General features: G+C 37.9%; 1 protein-coding gene and 1 long non-coding RNA gene across 3 annotated transcripts in view; one reads left to right on the top strand and one right to left on the bottom strand.

Annotated features, from left to right (window-relative positions):
• Window positions 1-20,484, top strand: part of WNK3 (WNK lysine deficient protein kinase 3) — a 144,954-nt gene that overhangs the window by 75,041 nt on the left and 49,429 nt on the right. For both annotated transcript variants that reach the window (XM_027096790.1, XM_027096789.1), the window contains exons 10-15: window positions 12,393-12,457; window positions 15,979-16,126; window positions 16,790-16,906; window positions 18,096-18,251; window positions 18,333-18,384; window positions 19,992-20,129. In XM_027096790.1, coding sequence (XP_026952591.1) covers window positions 12,393-12,457; window positions 15,979-16,126; window positions 16,790-16,906; window positions 18,096-18,251; window positions 18,333-18,384; window positions 19,992-20,129 — 676 coding nt within the window. The remainder of the gene's footprint in view (window positions 1-12,392; window positions 12,458-15,978; window positions 16,127-16,789; window positions 16,907-18,095; window positions 18,252-18,332; window positions 18,385-19,991; window positions 20,130-20,484) is intronic.
• LOC113614936 (uncharacterized) lies at window positions 9,642-10,300 on the bottom strand. Its single transcript, XR_003430783.1, has 2 exons — window positions 10,139-10,300; window positions 9,642-9,771 (listed from the first exon to the last, which is right to left on the bottom strand). It is a non-coding gene; the product is annotated as an uncharacterized LOC113614936 (long non-coding RNA).

Here is a 20,484-nt window from a genome sequence, read left to right as displayed (position 1 = left end):
TCTTTTTTCACTTGTAACATCTTATATGTTTAAGCACATTTTAAAAGGGCTGCATAATATCCTTTAGTATGGATGTACCATTATTTATTTAATGGAGCAGATAAAGGAAACAAGTGACTATTTTTTTGCTGTTTGTAATTATATTCCATGTTGTGAGGAACATTCTTGTAGCTAAATCTTTCTATGCACTTTTAATTATTTCCTTGGGATAGATTTCTAGGAATAAAATTGCTAGACCTTTTAAAAACTTGATACATATTGTCAAATTACCCTTCAGAAAGGTCTAAGCAATTTACAATCCCATAAATCCCAGTGGTTTATGAAAGTGCCTATTTTCCTCTACACTTAGTATTTGCTATCCTTTGAAAGTTTTAAATAATCAAATGTAAGTAGTAACATTATAAAAAGTAGTAAAATGGGGGAAAATCACCAAAGAATGCTATTTTTTTAACATGGTAGTATTATGATATTTGTTATTATATTCCAAGCTTTTGTCATATGCATAAGTGGTTGTAATTATATGTACAGTTTTGTTTTCTGCTTTTTTCATTCATTGTTAAGTAATTTTCCCTGCCTTTACTTGGACTTCACAATTCTAGTTTTCAGTGGCCACACAGTAGTGAAATAAGTATTCATATTTACCTCTTTCCCTATTCCTGGACAACAACTTGATGCCAGTTTTTATTGTGCATAATACCACAATAAAAACAGAGTTAGCTACCATTTATTGAACATTTACTATGAAACAAACTTTATACTGTGTACTTTTTTCTTCCTTTGTATTATTTCCTTAGGATTGATGTCCAGGGTTAGTAATACGGGACCACAAACATGTGTATGGCACAGCCTTTTTTATATCATTTTCTTTCTTATTTCTTTCTGTCAATACCTTCAAATATTTATTGGAAGCCTAAAATGTTCCAGGCACTGTGTTAAGGGGCACTGAGAATACAAAGATGAATCATTCAGAGTCCTTAAAGTCAGGCATTAAACATATATGATAAAGAAGGCTATGATAAAAGACATTAGAGGATGACAGTCCATTGATCTGTTGGTCAGTTGGTCGGTCCGTCCATCCATCCATCCATTCATCCACACATGATTTTCCCTCTGATGTATAGAGCTGGTTGCAGACATAATGTCCTTTTACCCTTAAATATATCATTGCTATAAGAACAAGGATATTTTCTTAACCACAATACAATGACCAAATTCAGGGAATTTAACATGACTGTAATACTATTATTTAATCTGTTGTCCACATTAAAATTTCACCAGTTGTCCAAGTAATGTCCTTTATAGCAGTTTCCCCCCCTTGATCCAGGATCTAATTGAAGATCATACATTGCCTTGTACTGTTTGTCTCTTTTATCTCCTTTAATCTGGAACAGTTCCTCAGCCTTCATTTGTCTTTTATAGCATTGATATTTTTGAAGAATAAAGGTCAGTTATTTTGTATTGGGCTGGCCAAAAAGTGCCTTTGGTTTTGAAGTAAAAATAAAAGACACATTTTTCATTTTCACCAAGAACTTTATTGAACAACGTATTCACTCTTTTGTTCCAATACCTTCTGTCATTTTTTTTGTATATCCCTCCAGATTATTTTTCTTTCCTATATATGTACATATACAAAAATAATATATTCAATATAATAATATATAAGCAATCCATTTAATACAATAATAAGTAAAATAATATATTCAACATAATAGTTGAATATATACAAAATAATATATATTTAAATATTAGATCATGTTGAACACCGTTTGCAACTTGCTTTAATAACATTCTAATATTTAAATGTGAATATTTGGTTAAACTCATGGATTCATTCATTCATTCAGAAAATATATGGACGGTGAACCTACAGCAAAATACGCAAACCTTGAAGGGAGCATAGGGCAAGAGGTCTACTTCCAGTTTGCATTAGCATTTATCTAATAAATGTTTCTGGTTTTAATTTTTTTTTTACATCTTTATTGGGGTATACTTGCTTTACAATAGTGTGTTAGTTTCTGCTTCATAACAAAGTGAATCAGTTATACATATACATATGTTCCCATATCGCTGCCCTCCTGCGACTCCCTCCCTCCCACCCTCCCTATTCCACCCCTCTAAGTGGTCACAAAGCACCTAGCTGATCTCCCTGTGCTGTGCGGCTGCTTCCCACGAGCTATCTATTTTACGTTTGGTAGTGTATATATGTCCATGCCACTCTCTCGCATTGTCACAGCTTACCCTTCCCCCTCCCCATATCCTCAAGTCCATTCTCTAGTAGCTCTCTGTCTTTATTCCTGTCTTAACCCTAAGTGCTTCATGACATTTTTTTTCTTAAATTCCACATATATGTGTTAGCATACGGTATTTGTATTTCTCCTTCTGACTTACTTCACTCTGTATGACACACTCTAGGTCCCTCCACCTCATTATAAATAGCTCAATTTCGTTTCATTTTATGGCTGAGTAATATTCCATTGTATATATGTGCCACATCTTCTTTATCCATTCATCCGATGATGGACACATAGGTTGTTTCCATCTCTGGGCTATTGTAAATAGAGATGCAATGAACATTTTGGTACATGGCTCTTTTAGAATTATGGTTTTCTCAGGGTATATGCCCAGTAGTGGGATTGCTGGGTCATATGGTAGTTCTATTTGTAGTTTTTTAAGGAACTTCCATACTGTTCTCCATAGTGGCTATACCAATTCACATTCCAACCAGCAGTGCAAGAGTGTTCCCTTTTCTCCACACCCTCTCCAGCATTTAGTGTTTCTAGATTTTGTGATGATGGCCATTCTGACTGGTGTGAGATGATATCTCATTGTAGTTTTGATTTGCATTTCTCTAATGATTAATGATGTTGAGCATTCTTTCATGTGTTTGTTGGCAGTCTGTATATCTTCTTTGGAGAAATGTCTATTTAGGTCTTCTGCCCATTTTTGCATTCAGTTGTTCGTTTTTTTGTTATTGAGCTGCATGAGCTGCTTATAAATTGGGAGATTAATCCTTTGTCAGTTGCTTCATTTGCAAATATTTTCTCCCATTTTGAGGGTTGTCTTTTGGTCTTGTTTATGGTTTCCTTTGCTGTGCAAAAGCTTTGAAGTTTCATTAGGTCCCATTTGTTTATTTTTGTTTTTATTTCCATTTCTCTAGGAGGTGGGTCAAAAAGGATCTTGCTGTGGTTCATGTCATAGAGTGTTCTGCCTATGTTTTCCTCTAAGAGTTTGATAGTTTCTGGCCTTACATTTAGGTCTTTAATCCATTTTGAGCTTATTTTTGTGTATGGTGTTAGGGAGTGATCTAATCTCATACTTTTACATGTACCTGTCCAGTTTTCCCAGCACCACTTATTGAAGAGGCTGTCCTTTCTCCACTGTACATTCCTGCCACCTTTATCAAAGATAAGGTGTCCATATGTGCGTGGGTTTATCTCTGGGCTTTCTATCCTATTCCATTGATCTATCTTTCTGTTTTTGTGCCAGTACCATACTGTCTTGATTACTGTAGCTTTGTAGTGTAGTCTGAAGTCAGGGGACCTGATTCCTCCAGCTCCGTTTTTCGTTCTCAAGATTGCTTTGGCTATTCGGGGTCTTTTGTGTTTCCATACAAATTGTGAAATTTTTTGTTCTACTTCTGTGAAAAATGCCAGTGGTAGTTTGATAGGGATTACATTGAATCTATAGATTGCTTTGGGGAGTAGAGTCATTTTCACAGTGTTGATTCTTCCAATCCAAGAACATGGTATATCTCTCCATCTATTTGTATCATCTTTAATTTCTTTCATCAGTGTCTTATAATTTTCTGTATACAGGTCTTTTGTCTCCTTAGGTAGGTTTATTCCTTGGTATTTTATTATTTTGTTGCAATGGTAAATGGGAGTGTTTTCTTAATTTCACTTTCAGATTTTTCATCATTAGTATATAGGAATGCCAGAGATTTCTGTGCATTAATTTTGTATCCTGCTACTTTACCAAATTCATTGATTAGCTCTAGTAGTTTTCTGGTAGCATCTTTAGGATTCTCTATGTATAGTATCATGTCATCTGCAAACAGTGACAGCTTTACTTCTTCTTTTCCGATTTGGATTCCTTTTATTTCCTTTTCTTCTCTGATTACTGTGGCTAAAACTTCCAAAACTATGTTGAATAAGAGTGGTGAGAGTGGGCAACCTTGTCTTGTTCCTGATCTTAGTGGAAATGCTTTCAGTTTTTCAACTTTGAGGATGATGTTGGCTGTGGGCTTGTCATCTATGGCCTTTATTATGTTGAGGAACGTTCCCTCTATGCCTACTTTCTGCAGGGTTTTTATCGTAAATGGGTGTTGAATTTTGTCAAAAGCTTTCTCTGCATCTATTGAGATGATCATATGGTTTTTCTCCTTCAATTTGTTAATATGGTTTATCACGTTGATAGATTTGCATATATTTAAGAATCCTTGCATTCCTGGAATAAACCCCACTTGATCATGGTGTATGATCCTTTTAATGTGTTGTTGGATTCTGTTTGCTAGTATTTTGTTGAGGATTTTTGCATCTATGTTCATCAGTGATATTGGCCGGTAGTTTTCTTTCTTGTGACATCCTTGTCTGGTTTTGGTATCAAGGTGATGGTGGCCTTGTAGAATGAGTTTGGGAGTGTTCCTCCCTCTGCTATATTTTGGATGTGTTTGAGATGGATAGGTGTTAGCTCTTCTCTAAATGTTTGATAGAATTTGCCTGTGAAGCCATCTGGTCCTGGGCTTTTGTTTGTTGGAAGATTTTTAATCACAGTTTCAATTTCAGTGCTTGTGATTGGCCTGTTCATATTTTCTATTTCTTCCTTATTCAGTCTTGGCAGATTATGCATTTATAAGAATTTGTCCATTTCTTCCAGGTTGTCCATTTTATTGGCATATAGTTGCTTGTAGTAATCTCTCATGATCGTTTGTATTTCTGCAGTGTCAGTTGTTACTTCTCCTTTTTCATTTCTAATTCTATTGATTTGAGTCTTCTCCCTTTTTTTCTTGATGAGTCTGGCTAATGGTTTATCTATTTTGTTTATCTTCTCAAAGAACCAGCTTTTAGTTTTATTGATCTTGCTATAGTTTCCTTCATTTCTTTTTCATTTATTTCTGAACTGTTTTTTATGATTTCTTTCCTTCTGCTAGCTTTGGGGTATTTTTGTTCTTCTTCCTCTAATTGCTTGAGGTGCAAGGTTAGGTTGTTTATTCGAGATGTTTCCTGCTTCTTAAGGTGGGCTTGTATTGCTATGAACTTCCCCTTAGAACTGCTTTTGCTGCATCCCATAGGTTGTGGGTCGTTGTGTCTCCATTGTCATTTGTTTCTAGGTATTTTTTTATTTCCTCTTTGATTTCTTCAGTGATCACTTCGTTATTAAGTAGTGTATTGTTTAGCCTCCATGTATTTGTATTTTTTACAGATCTTTTCCTGTAATTGATATCTAGTCTCATGGCGTTGTGGTCAGAAAAGATACTTGATACAATTTCAATTTTCTTAAATTTACCATGGCTTGATTTGTGACCCAAGATATGATCTATCCTGGAGAATGTTCCATGAGCACTTGAGAAAAATGTGTATTCTGTTGTTTTTGGATGGAGTGTCCTATAAATACCAATTAAGTCCATCTTGTTTAATGTATCATTTACAGCTTGTGTTTCCTTATTTATTTTCATTTTGGATGATGTGTCCATTGGTGAAAGTGGGGTGTTAAAGTCCCCTATGATGAATGTGTTACTGTCGATTTCTCCTTTTATGGCTGTTAGTATTTGCCTTATGTATTGAGGTGCTCCTATGTTGGGTGCCTAAATATTTACAATTGTTATATCTTCTTCTTGGATCGATCCCTTGATCATTATGTAGTGTCCTTTTTTGTCTCTTCTAATAGTCTTTATTTTAAAGTCTATTTTGTCTGATATGAGAATTGCTACTCCAGCTTTCTTTTGGTTTCCATTTGCATGGAATATCTTTTTCCGTCCCCTTACTTTCAGTCTGTATGTGTCTCTTGGTCTGAAGTGTATCTCTTGTAGACAGCATATATATGGATCGTGTTTTTGTATCCGTTCAGCCAGTTTTTTTCTTTTGGTGGGATCATTTAGTCCATTTACATTTAAGGTAATTATCGATATATATGTTCCTATTCCCATTTTCTTAATTGTTTTGGGTTTGTTATTGTAGGTCTTTTCCTTCTCTTGTGTTTCTTGCCTAGAGAATTTCCTTTAGCCTTTGTTGTAAAGCTTGTTTGGTGGTGCTGAACTCTCTCAGCTTTGGCTTGTCTGTGAAGGTTTTAATTTCTCCATCAAATCTGAATGAGATCCTTGGTGGGTAGAGTAATATTGATTGCAGGCTTTTCTCCTTCATCACTTTAAATATGTCCTGCCAGTCCCCTCTGGCTTGCAGAGTTTCTGCTGAAAGATCAGCTGTTAACCTTATGGGGATTCCCTTGTGTGTTATTTGTGGTTTTTCCCTTGCTTGTTTTAATATGTTTTCTTTGTATTTAATTTTTGACAGTTTGATTAATATGTGTCCTGGCGTATTTCTCCTTGGATTTATCTTGTATGGGACTCTCTGTGCTTCCTCGACTTGATTAACTATTTCCTTTCCCATATTAGGGAAGTTTTCAACTATAATCTCTTCAAATATTTTCTCAGTCCCTTTGTTTTTCTCCTCTTTTTCTGGAACCCCTATAATTCGAATGTTGGTGAGTTTTATGTTGTCCCAGAGGTCTCTGCGACTGTCCTCAGTTCTTTTCATTCTTTTTTCTTTATTCTGCTCTGCAGTAGTTATTTCCACTATTTTATCTTCCAGGTCACTTATCCGTTCTTCTGCCTCAGTTATTCTGCTATTGATCCCATCTAGAGTCTTTTTCATTTCATTTATTGTGTTGTTCATCATTGCTTTTTTCATCTTTAGTTCTTCTACGTGCTTGTTAAATGTTTCTTGCATTTTGTCTATTCTATTTCCAAGATTTTGGATCATCTTTACTGTCATTATTCTGAATTCTTTTTCAGGTAGACTGCCTATTTCCTTTTCATTTGTTAGGTCTTGTGGGGTTTTATCTTGCTCCTTCATCTACGGTGTGTTTTTCTGTCTTCTCATTTTGTTTATCTTAATGTGTTTGGGGTCTCCTTTTTGCAGGCTACATGTTCGTAGTTCCCGTTGTTTTTGGTGTCTGTCCCCAGTGGCTATAGTTGGTTCAGTGGGTTGTGTATGCTTCCTGGTGGAGGGGACTAGTGCCTGTGTTCTGGTGGATGAGGCTGGATCTTGTCTTTTTGGTGGGCAGGTCCACGTCTGGTGGTGTGTTTTGGGGTGTCTGTGGACTTATTATTATTTTAGGCAGCCTCTCTGCTAATGGGTAGGGTTGTGTTCCTGTCTTGCTCATTGTTTGGCATAGGGTATGCAGCACTGTAGCTTGCTGGTCATTGAGTGAAGCTGGGTGCTGGTGTTGAGATGGAGATCTCTGGGAGATTTTTGCAGTTTGATATTATGTGGAGCTGGGTGGTCTCTTGTGGACCAGTGTCCTGAAGTTGACTCTCCCACCTTAGAGGCACAGCACTGACTCCTGGCTGCAGCACCAAGAGCCTTTCATCCATATGGCTTAGAATAAAAGGGAGAAAAAGTAGAAAGAAAGAAAGAAATAAAGGAAGAAAGAAAGAAAGGAAGGAAGGAAGGAAGAAAGGAAGGAAGGAAGGAAAAGAAGGGAGGGAGGGAGGGACGAAGGAAGAAAGGAAGGAAGGAAGGAGGGAAGGAAAGAAAGAAGATAAAATAAAATAAAATAAGGTAAAATAAAATAAAGTTATTAAAATAAAAATAATTAAGAAAAAAAATTTTTTTTTATAGGAAGAAAAAAAATTTTTTTTTATAGGAAGAAAAAAAATGGACGGATAGAACCCTAGGACAAATGGTGGAAGCAAAGCTATAAAGACAAAATCTCACACAGAAGCATACACATACACACTCACAAAAAGAGGCAAAGGGGAAAAATCATAAATCTTGCTCTCATAATCCACCTACTCAATTTGGGATGATTCGTTGTCTGTTCATGTATTCCACAGATGCAGGGTACATCAAGTTGATGGTCGACCTTTAATCCACTGCTTCTGAGGCTGCTGGGAGAGATTTCCCTTTCTCTTTTTTGTTCACACAGCTCCTAGGGGCTCAGCTTTGGATTTGGCCTGCCTCTACATGTGGGTCGCCGGAGGGTGTCTGTTCTTCGCTCAGAAAGGACGGGGGTTAAAGGAGCAGCTGCTTTGGGGACTCTGGCTCACTGACGCCACGGGGAGGGAGGGCTACGAAGTGCAGGGCCAGCCTGCGGCGGCAGAGGCCGCCGTGATGTTGCACCAGCCTGAGGCGCGCCGTGCGTTCTCCCAGGGAAGTTGTCCCTGGATCCCAGGATCCTGGCAGTGGTGGGCTGCACAGGCTCCCCAGAAGGGGCGTGTGGATGGTGACCTGTGCTCGCACACAGGCTTCTTTCTGGCGGCAGCAGCAGGCTTAGTGTCTCATGCCCACCTCTGTGGTCCGCGCTGTTAGACGCGGCTCGCACCCGTCTCTGGAGCTCCTTTAAGCAGCGCTCTTAGTCCCCTCTCCTTGTGCACCAGGAAACAGAGAGGGAAGAAGAAGTCTCTTGTCTCTTCGGCATGTCCAGACTTTTTCCCAGACTCCCTCCCTCCCTCCCGGCTAGCCGAGGTGCACTAACCCCTTGCAGGCTGTGATCACGCCGCCAACCCCAGTCCTCTCCTTGAGCTCAGACCGAAGCCTGAGCCTCAGCTCCCAGCCCCGCCCGCTCTGGCGGGTGAGCAGACAGGCCTCTGGGGCTGGTGAGTGCTGGTCGGCACTGATCCTCTCTGCGGGAATGTCTCCGCAGAGGGACAACAGGGAATGTCTCCCTGTTGCTGTCCTCTCTTCCGCGGCTCTGAAGCTTTCCCCTCCGCAACCCGCAGTCTCCGCCCTCGAAGGGGCTTCCTAGTGTGTGGAAACCTTTCCCCCTTCACAGCTCCCTCCCACTGGTGCAGGTCCCGTCCCTATCCTTTTGTCTCTGTTTATCCTTTTTTCTTTTGCCCTACCCAGGTACGTGGGGCCTTTCTTGCATTTTGGGAGGTCTGAGGTCTTCTGCCAGCGTTCAGTAGGTGTTCTGTAGGAGTTGTTTCACACGTAGATGTATTTCGGGTGTATCTGTGGGGAGGAAGGTGATCTCCGCGTCTTACGCTTCCACCATCTTCCCCTCGTCCCCCCTTCTGCCATTTTTCAGGCAACTTCATAATTCCATTTTCCCAAAACTTTTTATCTTTTTGAGCAAAGAACTCTTCCAGGTGCCTTTTACAGTCTTCCAGGAAATGGAAATTTTTTCCATTAAGAGAATTTTGTAAAGACCGAAATAAATGGAAATCCGAAGGTGCAATGTCTGATGAATATGGTGGATGAATCAGAACTTCCCAGCCAAGCTGTAACAGTTGTTTCCTGGTCATCAAAAAACATGTGGTCTTGCGTTATCCTGATGGAAGATTATGCGTTTTCTGTTGACTAATTCCAGACACTTTTTGTCGAGTGCTGCTTTCAGTTGGTCTAACTGGGAGCAGTACTTGTTGGAATTAATCATTTGGTTTTCCAGAAGGAGCTCATAATAGAGGACTGCCAACCCCACCATATACACAACATCACCTTCTTTGGATGAAGACCAGCCTTAGGTGTGGTTGGTGGCGGTTCATTTCACTTGGCCCATGATCTCTTCCGTTCCGTACTATTGTGCAGTATCCACTTTTCATCTCCCATCACACTTTTTAAAAAAAATTTTCTTTATTTATTTTCTTTATTTTTTTGGCTGCGTTGGGTCTTCGTTGCTGCGCAAGGGCTTTCTCTAGTTGCGGAGAGTGGGGTCTACTCTTTGTTGTGGTGCACGGGCTTTTCATTGTGGTGGCTTCTCGTTGCGGAGCACAAGCTCTAGCCACACAGGCTTCAGTAGTTGTGGCATGCAGGCTCAGTAATTGTGGCTCACGGGCTCTAGAGCGCAGGCTCACTAGGTGTGATGCACGGGTGTCGTTGCTCCATGGCATGTGGGATCTTCCCGGACTAGGGCTCGAACTCGTATCCCCTGCATTGGCAGGCGGATTCTTAACCACTGCGCCACCAGGGAAGCCCCACACTTTGTTTTAAAAACAGAACATTTTCATTACGTTTCAGTAGGGAATCGCATGAGGAAATATGGTTAAGAAGGTTTTTTTTGCCTAACTTATGTGGAACCCAAACATCAAAGCAATTCACATAACTAAGCTGGTGCAAATGATTTTCAACGCTTGATTTGGATATTTTGAGTATGTCGGCTGTCTCCTGCGTGGTATAATGTTGATTGTTCTCAATGAATATCTCTATTTGCTGGCTATCAACTTCAACTGGTCTACCCAACTGTGGAGCATTGTCCAGCAAGAAATCTCCATCATGAAACTTCACAAACCACTTTTGACACATTTGATCAGTCACAACACCTTCTTCATACACTACACAATTTTTTTTTGCGTTTTCAGTTATGTTTTTACCTTCTTGAAATAATAAAGCATAATATGCGGAAAATGTTGCATTTTTTCTTCCATCTTCAATATTCAAATGGATACACAAAAATTCACCAGTTTTGGTAAGTCTTTTTTTTAATGCGGGCTGATATGACACCTGTCACATACAATCTAAGAAAACTGTTTCGAATGCAGTTAAAGACAACTAAGTGCTACTAGAGCCATCTTACGGAAATACCGATCGAACCTTTCGGCCAACCGAATAGAATGCCCTTCAGTTTGAGTGTGTTTGAAGTTTCCTTTTTTCCCCCACATTCAGATCATGCATTTTTGTCAGGAATACCATGCAAACAATGTTGTAACCTTTGTGCATTGTATCATATTAGGAGCCATGTAATGTCAATTTGTCCCAATATTTCTGAGGTTAAATTTGATTACTTGGTTAAGGTGGAGGCTGCCATGTTCTTCCACTGTAAAGTTACCATGTTTTGCTTTTTAATGAATAAATGATTTGTGGGGAGATATTTTGAAACTATGTAGATATCTTTTTCCTCATCCAACTTTCACCCACTAGTTTTATCATCCATTGATGATTTTCTAACTTTGTCATTCCTTATATTTATTTGGCTTTGTATTGTAAGAGCTTTCTTTTGTTTGTATCAGTATGAACTCTTGGATTATTTTATTAAATGCATTATATTCTGTTACTCATTATTTATTTTCATGCCCAATTTTTCCATATTTGGGTATAGGGAACCCCTTCAGGGTGGGTCAAGTGTGCTTTTGATATGTTCCCATCGTTTTGTGAGCAGTTCTTTACTTTGGTGGGTAGCAAGATGATCCAGGCTCATCTTATATTTTCTTTGCCCCAGTGCTGGAATCAGCCATTTCTCCAAGGAACCTTTATCCCTTTTAGTTTAGAAACCAAGATATGAGATAAGGTATATGTGTTTTTTAAAGAGACTCCAAGGTGATTTTGCTGGTCTTTCTGGAACCCATTGTAATAGAGCCTTCTTGTATACAGGAGTTCCATTCAGATATTTGCTAAATGGACAGGACTAAGGAGTAGTTGAAATAGTCCAGGGAGTTGAAGGAATATAAGTAGAGTCACTGTATATGAAAAAGCCCAACTCATTCAGAGGAGCTAGAGTTCAGTGTGGCTTCAAGAAGAGAAGAGCTAGAGAATGAGGCAGGGACCAGTTCATTGAGGACTTTATTTGCCATCCAAAGGAACTTAACCTTATAGAAGATGAGGGGCCATCATAGAGGGTTTAAACTAGGTAGGTAAGTGATTGATCTTGGTAGATTTGCATTTTAAAGTCACTGTACTGTCACCAGCGGCAATGCATAGGATGGATTAGATAAATGTTTAACATTATTTTCCAGCAGCGTTGGCATTTGCCTTTATAAACTTTTCTCCTAGATGCCAGTATTGCAGCTGCTGGATACTAACATCTCAAAGGAATTGTTGGCAGTAGTTTAGTGAAAAGGGAACAAGAGAGAGAGACCATACAATACGTTAAAACTTGAATCATTGATTTATCTGTTTCTGGAATGGTAGCAACTCTTCCTTTTATTAGTAGTTTTACAGTCAGGACTGGAAGCCATTGAAAAATAACACAAACAAAAGTATAAAATAAATGCTGTCTTTTTAAATGAAAAAGTCTTGATGAATATCAATACTGCTACATTTTATTTTTCTTTATGTTTGGTAGTAACATCAATAATAGGATTGATATAGACATTCAGTAATGTAGACATTTTACCTGGTTTGTGTGGTAACCAAAGTATGAAATGTAACAAACACATTTTCTGCAATAATAGCAAATTGCACCTTCAGCTTAAAGTTTTGCTGTTATCATAATAAGTTTTATTTCTGTGCTATTTACAGCCTGTATCCCAAGCAGTTGGAGCTGAACAAACAGCAACTCTTCTAAAACCGGATTTAGTTCGAAGGTGAGTATCTTCAAATTAATACCATGAAAGCGATGAGGGTATGCTGAAGTACTGCATTCATTAGGTGCTTAGTGTGTCCTGACTGAAGAAGTTTCAGTGTTCTAGTATTTGTGTGTATGTTCAATAAAAATAGTAGATATTATTTTTACTTTTTATGTTAATAAATATCATATGGACTATGAAATTATTGACCATTTTCTTGTTCACATTATTATAATATTCTGGGGTGGTTTTCTTTTTGGCTGCACCACCGTGGCTTGTGGGATCTTAGTTCCCTGACCAGGGATTGAACCCATGCCCTTGGCAGTGAGAGTACAGAGTCCTAACCACTGGTCTGCCAGGGAATTCCCATCATATTCTGTTCTTAGGAAAATGTTATAAGAATTTAAAAAGGAAATAAGAAATAATGTAATTTAAAGTTCCAGCTAATCTAAAGAAATAAATTACAACCAGATATATGATTATATTGTCATTTGGTAGTTGTAAACTAATATTTTTCTCTATCTTGTTCAGATTGGGTTAATTTCTCTTGTTCTGTCTTCAGGTTCACTGATTCTTTCCTTTGTCCTATTCATTCTGCTATTGTGCCCACTCAGTGCATTTTTTATTTCTATGATTGTACTCTTTCTATAATTTCCATTTGTTTCTTTCTTAATATCTTCTATTATTATGAGATTTTCTGGCTTTTCATTTGCTTCAAAAGTATTTGTAATTGCTCATTGAAACAATTTGGTAATGGCTGCTTTAAAATCCTTGTCAGGTAATTCCAATATCTGATTCATCCTGGTGTTGGCATCTGTTGATTGTCTTTTCACATTCAAGTTGTGATTTTCCTGGTTTTTTGTATGACAGAGAATTTTCATTTGTCTCCTGGACATTTTGGACATTATGTTAGGATACTCTGGATCCTATTTAAATACTCTATTTTAGCAGTCAGTCATTGTGTTTAGGTGCAAAGGTCCTGGTCTACTTCTGTGGACTATGGTTCTAATGACAATTTAGTTTTCAGAGTCTTTGTATTATTATTCGGATCTGCTTGGTTCACCTGACACCATTGGGACCCACTGCTGGACCAAGGGGTTGGAGAGCACTTCTCTAGGCCCGCTGCCCTAAGCCAGCTCTCCAGACCACATGCTACTGGTAGGGTTCCCACCAGCATCACCAAGGGAGGAAAGGGCCCACCTGAATCACCTTCTGTTGCTAGGTTGGGGTTCAGGAGACCACTGGGCTTGGGCTACCTTTGCCTTTTGGCCCAGGAGTCAGGAGACACCAAGCTGTTATATTTTTCCTCAAGTCCTGGGAGTCCCTAGCTAGTCTGCCTTCATCTTTTCACTCTTCAGTGCCCTCCTGTGATATTCTACTGTATTATTTCCAGATTTTTTAGTTATACTTAGTGGGGAGGAATGGGGAGAGTTGAGTTTCTGCCATCTTATCCCAAACCCTAAACTAGTGTTTTAAGATAACTTTGCAAAGTGAATGATACAGCTGCATTGACTAGAATTATGTCCCTTTTCTCCTCTGAAGGAGGAGACATTTATTACTGCTATTTCTCTGTCTATTAAAAAACTAAGAGCAGTATTAATGTATTTTCTTCCTCCACTTATATTTATGAAAATTCTTTTTCACAGGGACATAGAAAAAGTTTTAGGAGTTCGTTTTATTTTTTCTTGTATATCTTTATATAGATACTTCCTGAGTAGTTTTTAGGAGAAAGGACTTAACCTAAAAATTAATTTAAAAAATATCTACTGCTTATAGATCTCATTTAAGTTTCAAATGTATTTATTGGAATTTTTGTTATTTATTGAAATATCTTCAAATTTATTAAAGAAAAAGCTGAAAAATACCTTTGACACAGATCAGCTGAAAGTTAGTCTGCCCTGTCATAATCATATTGACTTGAAACTGAAAATATAACTAGTTAGAATTAATCATGTTGAATCATTTTCACATCATTCATTTTCAGTTTTTTTTAACCAAAATTATGGTGTATTTTTTCTTCTTCCCTCCCTCCCTCCCTCCCTCCCTCCCTCCTTCCCTCTTCCTTCCTTCCTTCCTTCCTTCCTTCCTTCCTTCCTTCCTTCCTTCCTTCCTTCCTTTCATTCTATTGAGGTAAAACTCATGTATACCCTTATATTAGTTTTGGATATACAGTAGAGTGATTCACCATTTGTATATATTATGAAATGATCACCACAATAAGTCTAGTTTAAACATCCATCACCATACATAGTTACAAAATTTTTTTTCTTGTGATGAGAACTTTAAAATCTACTCTCAGCAACTTTGAAATATGCAATACAGCATTATTAACTATAGTTGCCATGCTGTACATTACATGACTTATTTTATAACTGGTAGTTTGTACCTTTCGACTCCCTTCACCCATTTCGCCCCCTCTCCACCCCCTCCCCCCACCACTGCCTCTGGCAACCACTGATCTGTTCTCTGTATCTATGAGCTTGGGAGATTTTTCGTTTTTTTAGATTGCACATATAAGTGAGATCATATGGTATTTGTCTTTCTCTTTCTGACTTACTTTACTTAGCATAATGCCCTCAAGTTCCATCTATGTTGTTACAAATGGCAAGATTTCATTCTTTTTTATGGCAGAATAATATTCCATTGTATATACACACTACATTTTCTTTATCTCATTTTCATTTCTTTTTCTGTTTCTTGCACTATTCCTGTCTTCCACACCTCATGTATCCCCCGTTGAGTTTGTTACATAAACAGCTATATTTTGAGTGAGAATTGGTTTTTAGAAGTTTTATTTGAACATATTAATAAGAAAAACCCCAAAACAAACAAAATAAAATTGATCAGGGGCTTCCCTGGTGGCGCAGTGGTTGAGAGTCCGCCTGCCGATGCGGGGGACGTGGGTTCGTGCCCTGGTCTGGAAAGAATCCCACATGCTGCGGAGTGGCTGGGCCCGTGGGCCATGGCAGCTGAGCCTGCGCATCCGGAGCCTGTGCTCCGCAATGGGAGAGGCGACAACAGTGAGAGGTCCACGTACCGCAAAAACAAAAAAACCAAAAACAAACAAACAAAATTAAAAAAAAAAATTGATCAGGAACATCCCCTGATAAAAGGTTCCACAGAGGTCCATCACTAGCAGTGTTTTTCTTTCACTCTCACTACTGTGAGATGTTGGCCTGATACGTACAATATAATCTCAGTGTTTCATAACTTTTAAAAACAGCTTTATTGAGATATAATTCACATACCATTAGATTTTCACCCATTTAAAGTGTACAATTCAATGGCATTTAGTATATTTGCAGAGTTGTGCAGTCATAACTTTTTGAGAGATATTGTACTACTTATATATTTTATTTAAACATTATTTATGATTTTATAATTGAGGGTTTTTCTTAGAATTTTACCATCAAGATGGAATGATTCTATCCACAAAGGAATTTCAGATGTTAACTCTGATTTGGGTTAAATATTGGACTTTGAGAATCATTTCTTCTCTGAGAAATTGAATTGGAGTTGCTTTTTTTTTTGAGTAATAGTTTGAATAATGATGTGGCAGCTGTGAAGGAAAACACCAATACCCCTGATAACCCAAGTGGAAATGGCAAACAAGATCGGATCAAACAAAGAAGAGCTTCCTGTCCTCGATCAGAGAAGGGGACTAAATTTCAGCTTACTGTCCTTCAGGTCAGTGTATAAATATGATTTGGTTAAGAGTGCATGTTGAGGTCTGGGGGGGTCAGGGAGGGGCGATGTTGCTGTGGAGGTGAGTATAGGGTATTATGAAACTCTGCAGCAAACACTCTTGAACACAAATCTTTGTATATATACCTGATTATTTCCTTATGATAGATTCCTAGAAGTAGAATTAGTGGGTCAAAGGGTATGAAGATTTTTTTAAAGTTTCTAAATACGTATTTCTAGGTTGCTGTCCATAAAGTCTGGACCAGTTTACATTTCCATTAGCAGTGCATTTTCTTTAGCTTAAAGGGTCAATTTGTGGGAGAATTTTGGAAATGAATGACCAGATTTAGATCTTTGCATTGCAGGTAGCTATAGTGACCGTTGTAACTTTTTTTTTTGCCTTTTCATAAAAGTTGTGTTCCTTTTCTTTCCCACAGGTTCACATTTCTAACTTATTTTTTGCTGAATAATTTGAGCCTTAGATTTGTCATACAATAGTTGTTTAGGCAGTATTTCCTCAAGGGAAAAACAGAATCTTTTTAGATTCTGAACAGTTTAAACCATTTTTTTCATATATCCTATGTGAGCTCATCCAAATGTTTCCTGCACCATTTACAAAGAGAAGACAATGACTGACTCTTAAACTAGTGACATGTTTGTGCCCAGGTGTCAATCTCTGGAGACAACATGGTGGAGTGTCAACTGGAGACACACAATAACAAGATGGTCACCTTCAAGTTTGATGTTGATGGTGATGCACCAGAGGATATTGCAGACTATATGGTAAGTACAGTAAAACCAAATTATTTTCTCTTAAGCATTCTGTCTCTTTTTCCTCTCTAACTCTCCCCCCATTTATTCAGAGCCATCTTTTTTTAGGGTACTGCTAGTTTTTAAAATTTGTACAGAACTAAATTGGTTATGATCAAGAGTAAGTCACTATACCTCCTCTGGTTTCTGTATATTTATGTGTAAAATATGAGGGAGTTTCATTAAGAGAGGATCTAGGTCAGTGCTTCTTATGCCTAGCTGCATGTCAAAATCACTGGAAGAGTTTTTTAACAATTCTGTTGGGAATACCCTGGTGGTCCAGTGGTTAGGACTCGGTGCTTTCACTGCCGTTGTCTGGGTTCAATCCCTGGTTGGGGAAATAAGATCCTGCAAGCCACGTGGCGCAGCCAAAAAACAAAAAGCCCCAAACAAAAACTAAAACAAAAACAATTCCGTTGCCTGGGTCCCTAATTAAATCAGAATTTTTGGAGATGAGGCCTAAGCATTAATAGTTTGTAAAGTTCCCCAGGTAATTCTAATGTATTAGCTACTGATATAACATCCTACATATAGGTGTTCAAGTAATGTTCATCATTTCATTTAGTTTTTGTATTTTCTTTGAATTGTTAGGCTTAAGTTAGTATTCCCCTCCTCTTTTTTTTAATGGGAATGATCTAGGGTGGCACGAAGAGTACATAATGCTTTTGTTTCTGCCAGTTTTCTTCGTATATACATTCCTGGCCAAGCAGAATTTAACATTTTAAAAGTTAATAATTTTGTCAGTCTGCCTCTTGTTCAATGTAGTATTTTCTGAACTGTCTCTAGGCCAATTCTTTATCATCTTTAGAGATGCTTCATTTTGTGTTTTTTTTTTATTTAAAAGCTTTTGCGTTTGGACATCCTAGTTTTAAACGTAAACATTACCTCAGTTATGTTCTTCAAATGGCAATCAATTTATAGAATGCCAGATTTTTTAAAAATGCTGGCTTCTGGTAGGTAGTGCCAATCTGAAAATATCAGTGGTCTCAAAATAGAATAATTTAATGTATTATGTGGCATTTTATTGCTGGTCTTTGTTAATTCTGTTGTGGCATTTAGATCTAAATACCTAATTTATTTTTCTTTATGGTAGTCACCATATTATAATTTTGAAGAAACTAAATTCATTCTTGTGAATAGACTTACTTTTACTTTTGGATAGGTTGAAGATAACTTTGTCCTGGAAAGTGAAAAAGAAAAATTTGTAGAAGAATTGAGGGCTATCGTAGGTCAAGCCCAGGAGATCCTTCATGTCCACTCTGCTGCAGAAAGAGCCATTGGAGTTGACTCTATTACTGTGGAATCCAGCAGTAGCCAAGTAAGAGAAATTGCTTAGCAAATAGGTCTTCTCGGATATGTATCAGGAACTTCTTTATTTATCTATTCATTTTTAATTCAGACAGGATCATCTGAACAAGTACAGATAAATTCTGCATCCACTCAAACCAGCAGTAAGTATACTTAATAAAATTTACTATTTGGCTTTTGAAGCAAGACATTTGGAAACTTTTAATGTACACACCTTGGGAAAGATGTTAGCCAATAAAGGAATTTGATAAATTGTTAATGTAGGTTTTCCCACACTTTGAAAGGACTTTATAGCCCAGAAATAAGAAGTAAAAAAAGTGAGAAGTAAAACCATTCTCCAAATTTTCTCCAAGTATTGGTTCTTTACCTGATTAATTTATTTCTGAGTTGTTGCATGGTATGTTACCAGAAAAGCAGTCACAGTACTGCTGACCTTTAATGGCTTTACTGTTTGAACTTAACTGGTAAGTTTTCTTTTCCTCTATATGAGATGGACAACAACTTTCTTAACTAAAATCATTATGTTCTAAGTTTGCCTCATGTTTTAATAGCATTAGTATCTTGATTTCATTCTACCAATGATATGCTTCTACCTGCTCTGATCACTATGTTTTTGTAAATCAGATACCAGATAAACTGCCAGGGACTAAAAATGGTGTCTTCTATTTTCTTTTCTCATAAATTTATCTCTCCATTCTTCTCAGCTCTGGTCATGGGTATATTTAGAGTGTCTGGGAGGGGGAGGAGAGCCACAGACAAATGAGGACATCTGAAGGAATTATAACAGCATGAAGAAGCAACAGGTGGTGTGGGAGTCATGGAACCAGATACCATTACCCTCAAATGTAGTTTGTGTTAGGATGCCAGGGTTCTCCTCTGTCTTCTTTTTCTCATTAGCAGGAGTCTGAGTAGATTTCTTTTTATTTATTTATTTATGGCTGTGTTGGGTCTTCGTTGTTGCGTGCAGGCTTTCTCTAGTTGCAGCAAGTGGGGTCTGCTCTTCGTTGTGGTGTGCGGGCTTCTCACTGTGGTGGCTTCTCTTCTTGTGGAGCACGGGCTCGAGGAGTGCAGGCTTCAGTAGTTGTGGTACACAGGCTCTAGTTGTGGCGCACTGGCTCAGTAGCTCCACGGCATGTGGGATATTCCCAGACCAGGGCTCGAACCCATGTCCCCTGCATTGGCAGGCGGATTCTTAACCACTGCACCACCAGGGAAGTCCCTGAGTATATTTCTGACTGGCAAAGTAGGGTAAAGTTTAAAAGAGAATAACTTATTTGAATAAGTTAACAAAGTAGGAGTACAGATGTAGGGGCTTATTTTACTTTATTTTTTAAGTTGTCATACAGTAAAATAGACGTTTTTTTCTTTTGGTGTAGGGTTCTGTAAATTTTAGTCCTCTTATAGATTTGTGTAAGCACCACCATAATCAGGATACAGAACAGAAGATGTAGGTTTTAGTGGAAAAAGTGCTTTTCGTTTTTTTCCCAAAACTGCCCTGCTTTTAATTGCTATTGATACAATGTTTGTTTCCGTAGAATCCAAAATCCTTCTCTAAAGATATCTTGTGCATAGTTGTTAAGAGTATTTTTCAGTCAGGGTTGGGAGGTCTGGTCTTATAAGTTACACATATCCTAGTGCGTTGTAAATGGAGATAAAAGACAAAACGGTGTTTTAACCTGGTTTCCTTAGTCAATAGGTAAACATATTGACAATTGATTAGCATATTAATTTTTGCCAATTCTTTCTACAGATGAATCTGCTCCTCAGTCATCCCCAGTTGGTCGATGGCGATTTTGTATCAATCAGACAATAAGAAACCGTGATGCTCAATCTCCTTCTTCTCTTCAGCAGTCCATGTCTACAGTTCCTGGGCTAAATCTGCTTTCTAGTAAGTGTTTGTTCTTTGCCACCTTTATCCAGACCTGGAAGATGGGGATGCAAAATATATACTGTATCTTTAACTTGTTTTCATGGGTATTTTATGCTTATGAGAATTTTCATAAGCATTTTTGAAGATATTAATGTTAGGAGGGAACTTAAGCCATTTAAATTTTAATATTTATGGAAAAAAAAGGAAAAGGTTTTTCTCCTTATTAGGTTGAATTCTGTGTATTTTGAGTTTTATTTATAAGAATACTTTCACACAGGTTCTAGTTTGCCCCTTGCTCCTCCTGTTCCTTTTGAGTTTGGGTACTAGTCCATGCTTTGTACTTACCATACATGCTTAGCCATTCTTTGTTATT

The sequence above is a fragment of the Aethalodelphis obliquidens genome, unplaced genomic scaffold (assembly GCF_003676395.1).
Source record: "Aethalodelphis obliquidens isolate GAN/ISIS:26980383/991018 unplaced genomic scaffold, ASM367639v1 scaffold108, whole genome shotgun sequence".
NCBI lineage: Eukaryota > Metazoa > Chordata > Mammalia > Artiodactyla > Delphinidae > Aethalodelphis > Aethalodelphis obliquidens.
Note: the sequence above shows the minus strand (reverse complement) of the source record. Positions and strands in the feature narration are given on the sequence as shown.